The following is a 20,004-nucleotide window of genomic DNA, read 5'->3' as shown; positions in this document are numbered from 1 at the left end:
ATGGAAGACTTGCTAAGGAATTATTTAAGAGATCGAGAGATTGATATTCCTTCATTGAGGGTAGCTCTCGAGAGAATCCGACCAGCTAGGCTACTTTGGCTATTGCTAAGTATCAGAATAGACTCATACACAGCTGTGATGATAGCGGCAGAAGCAGGCCACACTGAAGCATGTCGTCTGCTTATATCTCCCCTTATAGGCACAGCAGATGAGTTGCTCTGGATGAAAAAGATGGATGATGAAGCTACAGCTCTACATATTGCTGCACGGAGGGGACACAGTAAGATTGTAGAGATACAGCTCGACACAGTCAGCGCTGAGAAGTACGAGTTTGTTGCTCAGAAGAATGAAAAGGGTGACACAGCTCTACTATTGGCTGCAGGATGGGGAGGGAAAAAGTGTGTAGAGTCTCTCCTTAACAACTTTTCTTTAGTACAGAGAGACTCACTACTGAAGATACAGGATAACATCTTGCACACCGCACTACATATGGCAGCAACCAGAGGAGAGACAACTGCTTTGAAGGTCATGCTAGGATTCATGATTTCAGTGACAGCCTCTTCATTCCTTAACATGAAAGATGCATTTAACTGTACTCCATTGGAAAAAGCTGAATATAAGGGTAGAAAAGAGACATTAGAACTAATGAAGAGATGGCAGAAGGGTCCAATAGGTGAAGGTAAGATGGTTATACAGTGTGATACCAGATACTCACTAGAAAAGCTACATTGCTTAAAGGTTGACTTGCAACAAAATTCACAATACCGTTATTTAGTATAAAAATATTCAACATGTTTTACTCTGTTGTGTTGTAGGTGCAAAATATGTAAAATGTGACTGCTAGCTCAAAAACACTCAAAAACTAAAATCCGCCGTAGATTGGAATCTGTTTATTTCTCTGACGTTGTCATGACAGTTTGGTTATTGTCTTGTCATGTGGTGTTCTCACGTGAATTGAAAAGCCAATAAAAAGTTCAACACAAAACTTATCGTAGCACTAATTTATGACAACACTTCAGGTTTTACCAAAGACCCCCTATCAAATATAGATGCTCGCTATTTTACAGTTGTGTTTCGGCATTGTCTAATCGGCAAGTCGTAGTCTGATCATGCGACCCAATACCTTGCAAATATTTTTTGCAGCACTTTTCAATTATTACAGGTGACTAAAAAGCTTGTCTTGATTATCAAACATTGATACACGTATGTACTCCTTTGGAGTAAGGTTAAAAAATTAAATGAATTTTCACTGTAAGTTGTAAGATATTGCTTCTAAAATTGACAGCATTTCAATGACGATAAAGTAGACGCGTAAGAACAATGGACATTGTTTAATTGAAAGTGTGAAGTATACTTGTGAAAATATTTTGACGAATAAGGCCGCATAAAAATGTAAACAGAAACCATCTCTCACAACTCCATCACATTTGAGCTGTTTTGGAGAGAGAATCCAAACTATGGCGGTCTCAAGTGGCTGCGATTAACTGTTCAATTTTTAGCTTTTAAGAGCTTGGAATCACATTCCCACATATTTTGCACCCACAACACAACAGAGTAAAACATTGTGAATCTTTTGATACTAAATAACTGTAACGTGAATTTTGTTGCAAGTCAACCTTTAACTCACTCCACTAACATAAAATTTAGTTTACATTTTCAACACAAAATATAGCTTAAATTCTAAATTTTGTTGATCTACTGCTTAACTCAATTTATGCCAAAATTATCCACATGAACTGTTAGAGTAAATATGAGACTTTGTATGCTTTCATTTCTTATGGCAGAAGCTAGTAGTAACAGCTAATAAAATGTTGAACTAAAGTTGGAATACTCATATGCTGGCACTGCCTAGAGAAATTCTTTAGCCTTTTTGAATGACCTTATTCTGTCTGTCGCTGTGTAAAATCATAAATGGGCAGTATCATATTGAGATTGTTGCATTTATTATCCACATATAATTTTAAACATAACATTACTCCGTGTTCTGCTATCTTAAAATATATTTGATATAAAGTTGGGGTCTTGATGTCATGAATGGTTTCGATATGATTATTAATCAACTTCTAAATAGGCACCATATTTATATGGAGCCCTTATTACTATTATCTGGAAATAATTCTCCAGATGCACCATTGGAAAATAGTGCTTTTGGTTCTGTATTTGTTTAGCATAGATGTTGACTTTAAAATTTTGATGTATAACAAACAGTAATATATACATAAATAAAATAAATGAATCCCATGAATAGCTAATGGGCATAGGTAATCATTTGTTGAATGTCTCCATCATCATGCACTAAGTTACTGCATAGTACCTGTTGTAACAACTTTAATAAAAATTACTACTACCATATTGTAGCTCTCGCATTCGCTAACGAGAAGATATGTGATCTTCAGATGGCGGATAAGCAGAAAGCTAAAGGTAAGTTTTATTACTAACATGTAGTGTGTTGGCTATTGTCTTCGTTTTCATTATCAGGAACTTGTTCTTCTGATAATATTAGAACAGTAACATGGCTCTTACCGCTACTGACGTAATATAAAATTCCAGATGACACATTTTCCTTCAGTTTTTTCAACCTAACTTTGCCACTTATTAAATACCAAACAATCTCTATCTGAGACTCAGTTTATATCATTATTTATTTTATAGTATTAGAACAGGCTCAGCAAGCAATTCAAAATTTACAGATAAAAAGTGAGCAGAAAATTTCAGCTCTACGGAAAGAAAGCGAGCAGAAAATTTTAGCTTTAAAGAAAGAAAGTGAGCGGAAACACTCATTTCTGCAGCAAAAAACTGAGCAGCAGGCAAGAGGTGTCTTCTTATTCAAATGTTGTATTAGTCTATTGTCAGTGGTAGTACTGTGGAGTTATTCGTTTCTATAATCTGCAAAGTATACCAAAGCTTTGCAATGCAAATCATTGGACATCTGATTGGCAAGTACCAATTGGTTAATCACCTGTTGTGATTGCCAAATGAGAGCTGTTAAATCAGTGTTCAGATCATGGTCGGTCTGATTCTATATGGTAACTCACTTCTAGTGAATTTATAATGATATGTTGACGCTGCTAGAATAACATAATATGTGAAAATTCCCTGCTCCAGCTCAGGGTTTAAAGTTAGATGATTTTCAACCAAACAGTGGCAGTTTCACTTTTAGACCATTTTTATTAGACTGATACATGCCGGTTTTATAAGCTATTCTTGCTAACTGCTGTTATTGGTAAGACGAAACTTTGTTTTTCTATAAGTTCTTCTCTCTTTATGTTAATAAATGTATGGTTGTTTATATATGGTTGCCATGGAGAGGAAGCTGAAACGGCTTACTATGTACCTACAGGCTCCAGGAGATACGATTTCTACTGGTGATCACTATCATGATCCAGATAGTTAAAACTAATCGCTTTTCTTTATTTGAATATTAATCATGTTTAATTATTTTATAATTAAATATAAATATAGCTATGATTAATTTTTTGTTCTTCATTTAAACCTGAGTATGCAACTGGAAAACCAATGAATCTGTTACTTACCCCCTTGACTGCCTTAAATAACTGCAGAAAACTAGGCAGCAACTTATCTTGAATCCAATCAGATCGAGATTTGCAAAGATATTGGCTTGACACATGTGATAAGTTTTATAAGAATTAAAATAACCTTCAGTTCAATAAACCATGATGAATCAATCAATGACTTGAGGCTACGCTGTAAAGAGCACTGTTCGCGAGCTAACTAGAAGCAAAAAATAATGGAGAATTCAAAACATGCTTTGTCTCAGTGTAAAAGGCTGGTCAGTAGAAACCTAATGATTTGATGTTTTAAAAAATACCTCAAAATAACATAGCGGACATTATGCTATCATTAGTTGGGAAACTATCATTTGGTAACAGAGTAGCTATATAAAATGATCTATGTTTATATAGAGCTCAAGAGTGGTAAGTTATATTGTTAATCTTCACAGTCAGACAAGCCATGTGAGTCTGCCAAAGTCACAGTAGTAAGTTAGAAAAAACATTACTTTTTACAGGATTCAAACACACAACTCTCAGAAGAAATTACTGTCCCAACCATGGAGACCCCTTTTGCTTACACAAAATCCCCGTAAGTGAAGCACACTTCTTGTGGCACACTAAACTGTCAGGATACTAGATCTATAAGAAACATGTTGTTAGGTTCCCATCATAAAGCTTAAATCAAGCTAACTTTGTGCTATCTATTCTAATACAGCTAAATATTCTAATACAAGTAATGCATTTGTATAACTAATTATTAAAAAGCCATAGCTAATGGTTTTATAAACTAAGTTTGTAAGGTAACAGTGCAATACATACTATGAGAGTGAATAATCCACATATTGTGTTATTATTCACACATGTAACATTTATTACTGTTATAGTTTTTTTGTGGCATCTACATGTTAATGCAAGACATACTATGAGAGTTAATAAACCACATCTCGTTTTATTATTCATACTGGAACTTAACACATGTTGTATATAAAGATACATAGGCATTGTATCACAACTCCATCTGCACCAAAATAGAAACACAGACTCCATCTTATTCACAATTAGCAAAATCTATTTTATTAACTTTGATGTCAACCACTTATAACCCAGATGCTCAGTAAAATATATTACAAAGTTCTTAGACTAAGCTCCCAGATGGTGAAATGCGACAATGCCTAAAGGGGAAATACACATAACCATCTACTTGCATTGAAGTAGAGTAAATATGCCAGTTTGTATGAACCTGTTTTTACCAACTGAACTACATAAATGTACTGTTGAGGAAGAGGCACTGGTGAAGTAAAAGTCAGACTTCCTCGAACCTTCTTGAACAAGGTTTTATGAGGCTGACTCAGATGAGTGCCCTTGAGTACTCACTCAGTAGATCTTGTACAATTTATACACTGAACTTAGAACTACATGTAGCCTGTGGATCAGTTACCAGTACATTGGACTTTTTTAAATACCTATTGGAAACGAGACTAAAAAAATTTTATTGTGTAAAAACCTGCAGCTTTGCAACATACTGATATTGCAGGGATGAGCAAAGTTTTTTCTTAAAGAGCCAGATTTTCAGGTTGGAAGTTTTTCGGGAGACGAATATATGTGTACTACCGGTATAACATTTCATACTGACACTACAAGTTTTGGTAGTTGTACTGCAATTAAACTTATTTATTACAATACTTTTACAATAGCATTGAATAATGTTGAAATAAGCCTAAAGAGATTTGTATAACTTAAGTTTATTGAGATACATGGAATTGTTTATGGCTGTTCATTATCTCTTGATAATCTGGCTCTCTACTGCAGCATGCTATTTTTAGGAGCTGACACAAGTGTTCTTGAGTCAAAGTGGATCTCAACTTTCTCTTGATTTTTTTTATGTATGAAAATGCTGCTTTGTATATACATGTGACAGCAAATACAGTGTGCAACCATTTTCCTAGTTAAGCAAACTGTGCATATTCAGCCTTTGTTGAAACTTTCAAGTAAAAGGTCTCCTCAATTTCATCAACATATATTGCTATGTATATCTGTACCTTTGAGGTTACACAACTACAGTTGCCGAGATGAGACATTAACACTTTTCAATGGCAACTGATTAACCCCCTCTCCATTAGGCTTTGCATTCTGAGGTGCTTTTATGAGTTGAATGATCTGTTTCACAGATTGACGCTGACTAAATCGATTTTTACACTCTTGTGGCAGCTTTTCAATAAAATGAATGTAATCAGCTGTACAAAAGCCATATTTCTATACGCATCCAAAGTTGTTTTAGAGTTGGAAAGTGAAGCATACAACCTTGCCCATCCACCAGAAACAACTCCAACTTATGTGAGAAGGCTTGAACAGTTACTAGTGTATAAATGAGAGTCTTGTTTTTCCCTTGAATTTTGAGGTTCAGATCATTGCCACAGATGTTAGCAAGGAAGGCAGAGTCACTCACATTTTTATAAAAGCTTATCATCTTTTAAAACTGTCTTGCATTCAGGCTTGTGCATGCGTTTAGAAATGAGGTTAGATCCTGACGAATACTCCACAACCTCGACAGAGTATTTCCTTTACTTAGTCTAACGTTATTGTATGTTAGTAAATCTTCACAAGTGGCAAGGTTTCTTTAGGAAACTTCTCTACGTTTATGTGTCTGAGAGCTGGACGTAGCTGGGCGTAACCGAGGTAGTTGATCATCTTCATAGCCTTAGACATTAGTTGTTGAAAGTGATCATTTAGTTTTCCGCATAAAACAGTTTGATGGATGATGCAATGGAATGCTAACTTTGATGGCATATCCTTCATCAATTTAGTTATGACACATTGCTCTCTTACAACCATGGCTAGTGCGCCATCTGTTGTTACCGATATGCATTTGTGAAGAGCTCTCTTTATCAAGTCATTTAATGAGGGCATCCTAGATAGCCTGGCTGGTGGTTTCTCCTTCTAATCCAACCAAAGTAGGAACCTCCTCCTTTGTTTCATCACCATCAAGTAATCAGCAACACAATGTATAGGATTAAAGCATAATATTATGCTTAGTAAAACAACATGTAGTATAAATACATGAATTAGTAACTTTGACGCAAATATCAGAAAATATATGGTGCATCACTTTTTACTTGGAGTTGTGTTCTCTCTTTACTGTCTCCAAAGATGCACGTGTATGACTTCAGTTGCAATTGCATGGTAAATATGACTTTACCAGTTGTTAGTGTACACACAGTAGCTTACATACCTGACAAAGACTGCTAATTGAGCAACATCCATTATATCAGTAGATTCATCAATAACGATTTAAAGGTAATCTGCCTGGTCTATATAGGTTAGCAAAGCCATACTGAGATAATCATTAATGCTTTCAATTCTACCAGTAGCAGATTTCCTAGAAAGTAGTATTGCTTTGACTTTACCAATCCCATCACGCTTATCTGGAAAAAATGTTTCCATAGCCTCAACCATGTATTCTTTTACATTCTCAGGATGAGAATAGGAAAGCATTGCTTTTGCTAGAATCTTGGACACTCGTAGAGAAGCTTCTGTTACGCGTTCATCAGTAGCTGTGAAAAAAGCTAGCATATTTTCTGAAAAAGGTGGTCATTTCTGAAGTTTCTTTAGCTTTTGATGTTTAGCTACAAACCTTAGTAAAAATGTAGCAGTGAACTCTTTGTACTTCGTCATAGGATGTCGTTTGATGTTCCTCTTCGTGTTAGCGGAGATCGGTTCCTGGCACAATTATAAACATTGCGGTTTGTCATTCCTAATGATGAATGCATATTTCACGGTCTACTCATCTTAGTGTTCTCTTTTAAATTCGGTTATTTTTTTTCTACTTAGTGAGGCTGCCATTGTAACTCTGAAAATGGTTTGTTTTGTCCCATTGCTACCACAACTGCATTATTTGGCTTAAATGCAAATGACATGTCCAACTAAGACCCAGCATCTTAAGTAAGCTAGCTTTATGAAATCATGATGAAATCATTTCCTGATGAACATTCCTGGAGCATTCTAATTTTGTGATCATGAGGCCAGAAACTGATGTAATTACTTTGGAAAAGCTACATGTGCATGATGTCATGAATTATGACGCATGATGCATGTGTAGGCTATATAAAATTTAGTATTAGTGCACTTTTAAATAAGCCTAAAATGTCCCAAAGCATGTAGTTTTGTACAGTATATTATAATTACATTTTTATATACTTCAAAAGAGCTTGAATATTCACAGACTTAAAAGAGCCGTAACAAAATTTGCAAAAAGCTGCATTCGGCTCTAGAGCGGCACTTTGCCCAGCCTTGTGATATTAGCTTCTGCTCCACAAGATTTGAGCTAGCTATGGTATTTAATACTTTTGAACCCTTTCTCTGTATTAGTAATCTCACTTTGTTATTGTATTGTAAAGGTTTAGTGCGCTACCCTTTATACAGCTCAAATAGTTTATTTACTTTAGTCATCTAACAGCTATAGTATTGCTAGGTAACATATCGACTGTTATATTATTTGACATATGTCAAGCACCTGCGCGAGCAATCCAATAATGCCTAAAATCTAAAATGCAGTTCATTTAACTGATTATATTTATCACTTTGATGTATTTTATAATTTATTTATACATTTTCCCTCCTCAAATGTTTCTGTATTTTCTATTACAGCTATATTATATTACAATTCATAGCTAGTCAATACATGAACAAGGAGGAGCGCTTTAAGCTCTGCTCTCATGTCATCTCTAAATAGACTGTCTATCACATGATTGATAGCATTTGATTTCTTTATAGCAATACAATATTACACATCTGTAGTTGTCAGATAGTTAAATTGGTTTTTGTATCCTCGGGACTCGTTTGTAAATTAAAACATTCATAGTTTCACTCTTTCTGACTATTATGTGATTGCTTAGTCTCAACTTCTCTATTGTGTAGAATAAAAAATGACATGCATGGAAGAAAAAGGGGCTTACATTGCCAAATGCAAGAACTAGTGCCAGATATAGCGCAGTTCTATCAAGGGTACTCAAGGTGAAGCGAGTAAACTGATCAATAGAATTATCTCCTTTCATTTACTAACATTTTAGAGCTTGGAATGTTACACAACAATCACAATAGTTTGCTGATGAATTATGTGACAGGCAGGTGTTATGTCTTTTTTCTTGTCTGCCAACATTTGACTTCTTTTTTCTAGATAAGCCCATTTAATCGCAAGCATGAATATTCAGACCAGAGCAAGTTCATACAAAAGCCTAAGTAGATTCTGTGACGTAAATAGTAGGACTAAAGTTGAAATAAATACCAAAAGTCAAAAAAAAAACTTTAACTAGTTTAGTTTCATATATAAAAATCACACAACAAAGAAAAGTAAGTTTAGAATGCAGTGTAATAATTCGAGTGTTAAAATAATAGCAATAGCTCATACCTCAAAGTATTAAGCACTACTTTGCTCAAATTTATATTTTACAATTGGGTCTGGAATCCCTCATGAAGCAAAAGAGTCTGCAATCTACCTAGGATAAAAATTGAACGTTAGGCTGTTTTATAATTTTTGGGCGGTTAAGTCACATAAATTTGTATTTGCTGCTTCAAAAGTATTCAAATAAGTTCCATAAAAATTTAATTGAAGAACAGCTACTTTTTCATGCTTATCATTATTATTAATACAGATGAGCTACAGCATGCGATAGCCTTGATTTCTCTAGCATAGCAACAGACTTAGGGAGAGTCACATTTTGCTTATAGTTATATTAGTGATTGGATGCGGTTTGTGACAAGACTCAGGCTATTTTAGACAAAAAGCTTTCTTAAAGCTTTGCCCAGCAGAAACAGTGGAAGAATCATGCAATGAATAGAGCATTAAACCTAGAAATGCATTAGATTATGTTGAGATCTATTCCTGTTTATCAGTACACATGGATGTTAACTATTGGTGAACTATTGGTGAACTATTTTTTGTGAACAGGATTTGCGTTCGCCAAAAAATAATATTTTTATTTCAAAAAATTTTTTTTTAGAATTTACAACAGTGTGCTATTATTTTTATAAACAATATGAAACTTCATTAATAATACAACAAACAAAAGAAAACAAATACAAAACTAAAACAAGAATTTTATGTATTTTTGTGGAAAACTGACTGCTGAAAGCATCCAGCAAAGAAACTTTCAGCACCTTTTTTGCTAATGGGTAATAAGCTGCTTTTACAAGGAGCCGTATAGTTAGCCTGCCAGAAGTATTCTGAGAAAGTTTTAGTACAATTTAGTGAGCTACTCCTTCATCTCGGAAATATGAGCAACATTGAAGGAGACAACATTGATATAAAACCTACAGTGAAGGTCACTAAAATTCAATGATCATATCATCTAATAGAGTTTAATAGACCAAAATCAAAGAATGAATCCATTTATGTAGACGTTTAATCAGTCTCAACACTTTCTGTCTAACCTATATCACCCGTATATTATATTACTGTTCAAAGCTGGTCAATACCTTAACTAGAAGCAAATTTTAAATAACATAAAACGAAATCTAGTCAATACTTTAATTATAAGGAATGCTTAAATAAGATAGAACAAAATAATGAACAGTTAAAGAAATAAATGATGAAATGCACTGGAGACCAAGTAGGAAGCCGTGGACAAGCGTGAGAACTAGTGTCAAAGATGGTGGAGTAAGAAGAGTATAAGATGTGAGACCTAGGGTAGAGAAGAGTATAAAATGTGAGACCTAGGGTACAGAAGAGTATAAGATGTGAGACCTAGGGTAGAGAAGAGTATAAGATGTGAGACCTAGGGTAGAGAAGAGTATAACATGTGAGACCTAGGGTAGAGAAGAGTATAAGATGTGAGACCTAGGGTAGAGAAGAGTATAAGATGTGAGACCTAGGGTACAGAAGAGTAGAAGATGTGAGACCTAGGGTAGAGAAGAGTATAATATGTGAGACCTAAGGTGGAGAAGGTGCAACACATCAACAGATTATTAGTATTTTCTTAAGTCATTTATACATCAGAACTTATGCTAAAACTGATTATTATAATATTCTTATGATGCCATTCTCATTTTATGCAATATTAGTAATCAATTATCTAATTAAAAATACAGCAAATTTTAAATATCAACATGTTTAACCTTTAGCTGGCTGTCGCTCACTTCTCTACAGTCATACCTCGCCATATAAGCCTAATGGGTTTAGGCAGTGAGCTCTTAAGCCAATTTACTCAATTCTCATGACACTATTTTCTATACAAAATAACTCAGTATAAGTTGACATGTTGACATTCTGTATAAAAACCAGCTAAAGTGGATATTATGAGAAAAGAACATGTTCCTAATCATTGTAATTCAGTACCTACAGTACCTAGTTATTTCTAACAATCAGTTATCAAATATAACATCACTAAGTGTACTACTGCACAGAGTTTTTTCCTTTGAGACAGAAATTGTGAATAACAGCTGTCTGAGAGACTTGAGAGCAACGTGTTCGATCAACTAAACTTTGAGACCCTACATAATAGAAACTTTGAATTTACCTTCAATAAATTTAGCTTACTAAACACACAACTGAAGCAATGCTTTATGAAATTTTACGAAACTGACTTAAATTTTACAGTCATATTTTTTGGTTTTCGTTCCCCGATAAGGAATTTTTGCCTCACAATTACTATTACTTTTAGCCAACTTTTCAAATATTCTTAGAAACTGGTTTAAAGAGAAAAACGAAATGATGCTGTAGTTATAGTGGCCTCTCACATCCTTAGCCATATAGTGTGTTGGCCATTTAGAACATTTAGAACTGTTGGCTCATATCTTAAAAATTACTCAAATCTTAAAAAAGAAATTTGCTAGGAAGTCAGCTCTTATCTCGAGTATTTTTGTATTTTAGGGTACTCACATGTAGAGGTATAAAGGTATTGTGCTGCAGTGTCAGGGGTTGTAATTTTGCTCACGACTCTGCAAAATATCTCTTTATCATATTTTAGTTCAAGAGTGTAAACTGTATAGTTTCTAAACAATATAATGAGCTTTACTTGATGTAACGAAAACATATTCATGTTTTTAGCAAGTACCATGAAATGTGGTATTCTGTTCCTCAGACTAGACTCGCAAGGGTGCAGTAGATTACAGACCTTATAAAACCAGGCCGGTGAGAGTGGTCTTCCATAGCTACCGACACTACCATGGCAGGTTGTGCAGCTAACTGTATATTTATTGCTGATAATTTGACTCAGCGCACCAGATTGTCAGGGTATCAGGTATTAACAAGATAAAATATACAAGATGGTACTAAGTACCCACTTGTTAAAAAATAAAGAATATTTGCCTTTGGCTGTAATTAAGTCTTAAAACATACCTGTCACATAAAAATTGCATGGCATATTCTAGGTAAATCAGACAGGCTGATTCCAATTTAGTACTCAAAATAAGTATTGGTCTACTAACTTTGAAAGCCAGTAAGGCTTTTCTATAGCATTTTAAAATTGGTCTCGAAAACAACAACAAGCTCCGCCTATAAGTATGTGGCGTATGCCTGCTATTTAAGATCGGAAGTTGGGGATGTTTAGTCTGATTTAGAATGATAGAGATCGGTGTCCCAAAACCCATTATTATCTAAATTCACCTTCAAAGTTTGTTCAGTCTTATATCAAAGGTAGATAAACTGTTTAAGCTTATTCATAGCTTGTTACAGAACGTTGAATAGGCTGAGCGTCAAGAAAAATGAGCTCAAAAAACGCAATGTTATCGCAAGCTGTGTAATTGCCTTTTTCTGAGCTCAAATTCCTCTGCTTTCAGCCTATTAAACTTCCTGTAACATGCTACGAGCCATTTTAAAAAGTAAATCTGACCTTCATAAAAGACAGAGATTATTTTGAAGGTTAAATTTGAATAACGGTGGGCTTTAAGACACCCATCTCTATCATTCTAAATCCGAGTAGACATTCCCAACTTCCATTCCTAAAAAGCTAGCATACGTCACATATATATGGGCGGAGATTGTTGTGCCGATCATGTTGTTTTTGAGGCAGATATTGAAACGCTGTAAAAAAGCCTTAATGAACTTGAAAGTTAGTAGACCTATATTTTGAGTACGGTTAGCGGATGAGAATTAAAGGAGTATATTGAGTTGGTTGTTTTTTGGTAGGTTAATACCCTCTTGGAAATACACCAAAAATATCATTGCACAGTAATTCTCTGTAAATGTGAGTGCTTAGTATAAAAGAGGGTTGAGGAATTCTTATTTTTTATTCTGTCTTAGCAGTCGGGTAAGAAGTGATTTCCTATAAAGAGCTGAACTCAGTTTGTACAGCCATTGTCCGGTTCGCTCTCTAATCATTAGCCTTTTCTTGATTTTTGAAGTCATTTGGAATGCGTAAATAGTTAAGTTCAGTTTCCGCCTCCTACTGCTTTAATTTGAGAAGGTTACAGATCTGCCTTGTAGAAAATAATGGCAAGAATAATGCTGAAAACCTCCACTCATATATTCTTTCTTTTAAAATTACATCTTGCAAAATGTTAGATGCTGGTTGTTGAGTACTTGAAAATTATAAAGCTCTGCATATGAATATTATGTTATCAATATACTAGCAATACTGCGAAATATTATAATCAGATTGTTGTTCATCGGTATTTTTTTATTTTTCCGAAAATCCTTACTTTTTGTATTGCAGTAGAAACCACTGTTGCAAATATGTTGTTCAATTGGACAATTCACAGATACGGTGTTGATTCAATACAACAACTACAGGTCATCTCCAAATCAGTGAATTAGTTCTACTTTTAGACACTCACAAACTTGCAACCTAGCATAACCACTCAAATAAGTTTATCACTGGTTAAATGTACTTCAACTTTCAGAAAGGGGTTATTCGGTTGATAGAAGTTAAATGTATTGTTCGTTTACAACGAAGAAGGAAATTTGAAGTTGCTAGTTTTCGTTCACGGAATATTTAAGTAAGCTGTTAATTTAATAAAAGCCAGTAATTTCATCATAAATACGGCTTATACTTCAAATATCTGACTTCACATTTTAAGTCTTAAAATCCCCCTCAACTTATATGGCACTGACGCTTTTCAGGACACAAGTTCTATTGGATTTAGATTAAAGAAAACCATCACAAACCGATAGAGCTCATGATACATAGGGATTTAGATACAAAATATTAAAATGTTAGTAATGCTACTCAATATGAGATGAATTAAACTCAAACATCCGTTTTTCCCCATTCAACCTTTCATTCTATGGATCCAATCTTAGAATAATCATAATTTAATAATCTTTTATCATCCATCTATTCATTTTGCAAACGTAAAGCATGATTGTTTGCAGAAACCACTGTCGCGGCATAATTTCAGAACAATACATTTTATTATAGGTGGCAGTTTTGATGCAATGACGAGGCTGGCCAACTCAATAGGAAAGCCTTGTTTTTCCTGTTCTGTGGTCTCCACTTAAATTCTCTCCTCTTATTTTTGATTGATCATCTTTGTCTTGCTGATGGCACCAAACAGCTTGGGCTTTCTACTGATGACCCAGTTAATAATCTGATGACCCAGTTAATAATCTGATGACCCAGTTAATAATCTGATGTCATTTATTTAGCTAAACTTTGCCCTCCTCTGATGCTGAGTAAAATACGCTGGGCAGACAATTTCTTATTTTAAGTAAAACATAATGTGTTATAGCGCAGCCCAATAAAGTTTTCAAGTGTTTTTGAGACCGCAATGTCGTTTATCAGCGGTTTGTAAGCTGACTGTTTGGTTATAAAGCAATGTATGATCAGCACGAGCCTTGACTAGTATACCTTGACTGGCACCTGCTTCTGGCTAACTCACTATGTGTGAAACTGGCTAGCGAGTGTCTATTACTTATGTACACATGTCACTAGCTCTCTGTAAGTGGCTGACACGCTGGATCTTTAACAGATTTATTCATCAACTAGTAGCTGATGGTGATTAATCTTTACTGTAATCAGAAACGTGTCTGTCCAAAGCCTTATTTAAAGAAAAATATTGCACGGTATGAGATTTGAACTCATCAATTTGGCGCGTCAGTGAGGGCAACTACCATCTGCACCAATCAAGCACCTTGCTGCACTTTGGAATAATTTTGCAGATGGTTAAGTGACATTCGTTGGTTGGATAAAAATAGATTGGTTGGGAGATATATGAAAAATGCATAAGTGCTCACAACTCACGAAAATTATTCATAAACGGCCGTCGCAAACCCTTGTACCAAAATTTCATCGACAAGTTTAACCATTTTTCAATGGAGTCATTTAGGTATAATAACGATACAAAACACGTATAAACCTAATTTTATATGCTACCAAGTCTTTATTATTTGTAGAAAATTTCCTATACCTTACCCATCTGATCGGATTATACATAAGTAGACAGTTTAACTTGGCCTAAAATCGTTATAAAAACTTGCCAAGCCTTATTTTTATCAAAATTAAGACCGGCAAACAAAATGACAAGCGTCAGAGAATGGAACCATTAAGTCGTGCGCATTTCACAAAAAAAGAACATGAACATTTCACCAGTCTATAGCAATGTCGAATTGCCGAAGGTTTCTGTAATTAACGTAGCAGTACTGAAATATAACCGTTTCTTATTTGCCGATTTTAAAGTAACTGACATTTTGGACGCTTCTGAGAACTTTGGTATTCTAACTGATGTCCAAAGCAGTGAGAGTAAAGGAAATGACTATGATATTTTTTCTAACGATTCTTTTGAGATTCATTCAATACTTAATTATAAGAATAAGCACTAGAATTTACAAGATCGAAATATATAGTGGTCGATGTTGGGCAATATGTTACTGTTATTATTTTTTCTACATAGTGTGGTTGAATAGATTTTCTAAATATCTATATAAATATCACAACTTCTTGATATTGTTAGCTATGACGTTTTGAAATGTAAAAAAAACTGTGCATTTTCATTGTGCAGCTCTGGTCTCGTTCCTCAGTTATAATCAGACCAGCAAACGATTCCTACATATGGAAAGAGTGAAGAGTTTTTAAACTGTAGTTTGTTTGCTTTTCCTGCCTTTATTCTAGCCAGAAACAGTTGCAGTCTGCTGATTGTATTCAGTCTCCAGTCTTTTAGGAATTAGAATCAAAGCAGGTGGCAGCAAGGAATTTCCTGCAACAACTATGTTAATATTGTATGTATTTTCACCTGGTCCAGCAATAAATAATAGCTAAGTTTTTGATGCTACAATTTTCAGCTCTGTTTAAGTACCGCATATATAGCTTCTTTTCCTATCATTTGAATATCCAAGATATACCTGCAACCACTCGGTAATGGTTGGCAACTTTCTAAGTCAGTAGTTGAGTCACGTTTTATCCTTACCTTTAAGTCATAGTTTACTGTATGGAGTAGCTAATAGAGGGCAGTACATCAGTTACAGTTAAACATGGAGAACCTGTTACAGAATTATGTCAGGTATAAAAAAGATATATAGTTCTTCATTGAGGGCAGCTGTAGAGACCACCCAGCCAGCTCAGTTAATAGAGCTATTGTTAACCATTAAACATGACTCATACACAGCTGTTATGATCGCTGCAGAAAAGGTCCACACAGAAACATGTCGTCTGGTTCTTTCTCCGCTCAAAGGCATAGCAGATGAGTTACTCTGGACAAAATAGGTCAAGTTTGATTAGGCATTTCTACACATTGCTGCAGCAAGTGGACACAGTGATATAGTAGATATACTGCTACATACAGTCACTGCTGAGAAGAAGTATGAGTTTGCTGCTGAGAAAAATCAAGATGGTGCCACAGCTATATCAGTGGCTACACTGTATGGAGGAAGCAAGTTCATAGAGTCCCTCCTCAACATTTTCTTACTACATTGAAACTCGCTTTTAAAGTAACAAGATAACTACCTGTACACTGCGCTACACGATGCCGCAAGCAGAGAAAAAACAACAGCTCTGATAGTCATACTAGGATCTGTGTCACTTGGGACTGTTTCTTCTCTCCTCATCATAAAGAATATATACAACAGAACCCCAATGGAAGAGGCGGTGTATGCAAGGAAGAAGAAAGCGTCGGAGTTACTGATAAGATGGCAGTTGAAGTCAACAGTAGAAGGTAAGATTGCAGTGAAAAGTTGTACTAGCTACTCACTGAGCTGCCCTACTGCTTAACCCTTTTCCAGTTGTATCAACTTTTTACAAACTACACATCTAGTCTAAGGGCTAAATACTGGGGAACCTTGAGATTTATTGTAAACGTAGCCTGAATAATTCTGTCTTTATTTTTTTGTAAACTTCCGAGTCTTGCATAGACAGAACTAATGTTGTCTGCAGTGTACAGGCATAAATAGTGTAGAGGAGGCTCTTTGTAGTCTTTTACACCTTTTTGCACTATTACACGTCTAGGATTATCTTCTTGTGTCAGACTCTCTACTGTAGCTGAGCAGCTTATTGTCAGTGTACGTGTATTTAAATCAATTTTAATATTCAAAACTGGTAGGATTGAAGTTGGCAGCTTTTTGAATATCAACTCATTGTGCGAGCTTAAATAGTTTGTATGCAGTGTTCCACACTTTTCTACCCATTTCTGATTTAATATATAGATTTAAAAAAGTTCAAAATTACTGTTTTTACAAGTTTGAAATTTCAGAGACGTAAACAACTTTCTACAAGATAATTTTGCTCCGAGCCAAGTACAAATGGTATTTTTAACAGAGCATCACATGAAAGCATAAACAATTTTCTAACAACACACAATATTGGCGATACTAAGATTTTTACAAGGATTGGTAGGTTTGTGAGTCCTGATTTGAAGCTGTGATTGGAGGTTAAAGATTACAAAGGGGTGTAGTAAAACCTGTAATCTACTTTTTAGACTTTTTCCTTTTTAACACAATCTGAAGTATAAATTACAGTCTAATACAATTACAAAATGCTGCCAAAACAATGTATTGATTTTTTTATGATTTCGGCATTACAATGGAACAAGTACTAAGTTCTTGTTGAACACAGGTCATGAGTTAAAAAATTATCCACCTTTTTAGCAATTTATTATGACTCAACAAATTTCAAGCAATGCAAAAAAGAAAATTTGTGCATAACTGCTGCATTTGCATAGCTTGTCAATGGGATTACCAAAATCTTTTGATCAACTTTGGATTGGGAGCGTAAACACCCATGTAAAAAAGGCAATTAAATGCGAAAGTATTAATACTGAAATTAATCAACGTGGCCAAATATCATCAGCTGTATCTATTGAAGCTGCTCTTGTTAAACATGCAATAAAACAACAAGTAAAATACTGAACTGAATGAGTAAAGTACGCCAAAATGAAATAAAGTTTTAATTTTTTTTTTGTATTTTGTAGATACATGTATGTCTGTATTCATATGTGGAAGGTTAATGAAGGTTTAACTTTCAAATGAACGCTACTTTTATAAGAAAGAGTCATTACTACTATCTGAATATAATTATTCTGATACACCATCAGGGTAATTATCTTCAGGTTCTGTTATTTTTTAGCATACATTTTAATTTCATTATTAGAATATAGAGCTAGTAGTCACATCTATAAAATTTGATGTATGAAAGCCATGAATTGCTCATTGACATCTAGATAATATTTTGGGGAACGTCTCCTATGTCTTCAATAACTTAACATAGACTCTAACGACTTAAATATAAGTTTCTTTCAACACACTATAGCTCTCGCTTTTTCTGATGAGAAGGTAAGAGATCTTCAGATAGCAAATAACCAGAAGGCCAAAATTACATTTTAATCTAAACATTACTTAGCATGGAAATCATTCAATTTCTGTGATCCAGATATGGTTATCCTGTTAATATCAAAACAGTAACTTGGCTAATACTGTAGCTGACATGTCATAAACCTTTGGTTAATGCTGTAGCTGACATCATAAACTTCTCAGTGTCACATTTCAAATTGTCTCCACTTTATTTGCTATTTATTAATTATTTTACCATCTCCCTGTGGGACTCATTTTACGCTTTCACTCTCTTTTATAGCTTTAGCAGAGACTAAGAAAAACCTTAGTTATCTTCAAAATGAAAGTGAGCAAAACTCTCAGCTCTGCAGAATATGTAAATGTTGCCCTTGTCCATTATTCACATAGCACTGAGTTTGAAAAAATTTAGTTTTTTCTAATTGGCAACGCATATCAAAGTCTTGCTAGGTAGATCAATGGACCTCTGCCTATCGATGTGTATCACCCACTTTGACTGTCAAATACAAACAGAAACAGTATGTTAGATGTAAAAGCTGGTTCTTCTACCAATTCATTTTGTTCTAGCATTATCTGAGGCTCAACAGCAGATCGTAACACTACAGAGAAAAAGTGAACAGAAGTTCTCAAGTATACAAGAAAAAAGCAAGCAACAGGCAGGGGGTAGCTTCTTATGCAAATGTTTTACTAGTCCGTTGTAAGATTAGCATTGAGGATTAAATTGCTTCTATCATCAGCAATGTTTAACCAAAACATTCGAATGTAGATTCATGTACATCTAAGTAACAATTTTTTCATCAACTGTTATGATTGTCAAATACAAGCTGTTAACTTGTTGCACAAGTAATAACATGCGCTTTTATTTTATTCACTGTGTTGTAGCATTAGAAATGGCTTTGTTTGAGAGGCAACAGCAAACTACAGTACTGCCAGACAAAAGTGAGAGTCAATTGTCATTAGCACAGGAAGAGGCTAAACAGCAGACAATGGCAGCACGGGCTGAAAGTGAAAGGCGGTTGTCATTGGTACAAGAAGAGGCTAGACAGCGGACAACAGCACTGCGAGAGGAAAGAGAAAAGCGATTGTCATTAGTACAGGAAGAGGATCAACAGCAAAGAGCAGATACTTTAATTCCGTACATATCTAGCCAGGTTAGTAACTCTCTGCCACACAAGTTGAGTTTTTAGTATGACCCATTGTTTGTAAACCATATTCATAGCATGATCCACTAACTGCGAGTATTTTAGGTTACTTACTATCTGTGCTATCACTGTTAAGGTATGGTTCTGCAAAGTTACTCATTCTTGGAATCTTGGGGTGATGCTACCTGAATTACATAACATGGGGGAATTCACTGTGTTAGCTTGTAATAAAAACTTACATAGATTTTAATCAAAACGGCAGCATTTTGACCTTTAGTCTGACTTTATTACATTGAAAAAGGTTTGTCATTGATATCCCTCGACTGATCAAAAAACAAACACCTTTTTGTATCTAAGTCGCTATTAGAATCTTTTGTCTATTTAGACATGGCTGCCCTACACAGCAGACTGGAACAGCTTGCAATATACCTACAAGCTCCTGTAGACACAAGTTCCACCGGTTAATCAACCTGATGACCCAGAAAGTTAATACCAACTTCATCTATTCATCTGTATTTAAACCTGGTTCAAATATTTTATTATTATTAAGAACTGTATGCCCGTGGATAAACATTTTTTCAACAGTTAACTTGATTGTGTGAATAAAGCACCCGTTTGCTCAAATACAGGATCACATTCATTA

The 20,004-nt window shown here is 34.8% G+C and overlaps 1 protein-coding gene across 1 annotated transcript; it reads left to right on the top strand.

Moving 5' to 3' along the window:
- On the top strand, positions 1–16,354 carry LOC137398434 (serine/threonine-protein phosphatase 6 regulatory ankyrin repeat subunit B-like). Its single transcript, XM_068084544.1, has 3 exons — positions 1–679; positions 2,359–2,421; positions 16,182–16,354. Exons 1-3 carry the CDS (start codon positions 1–3, stop codon positions 16,352–16,354), a joined length of 915 nt encoding a protein of 304 aa, XP_067940645.1.
- Positions 16,355–20,004: the final 3,650 nt, after the last annotated feature.

The sequence above is a fragment of the Watersipora subatra genome, chromosome 6 (assembly GCF_963576615.1).
Source record: "Watersipora subatra chromosome 6, tzWatSuba1.1, whole genome shotgun sequence".
Classification (NCBI taxonomy): domain Eukaryota; kingdom Metazoa; phylum Bryozoa; class Gymnolaemata; order Cheilostomatida; family Watersiporidae; genus Watersipora; species Watersipora subatra.
This window is presented reverse-complemented; position numbering and strand designations above follow the sequence as displayed.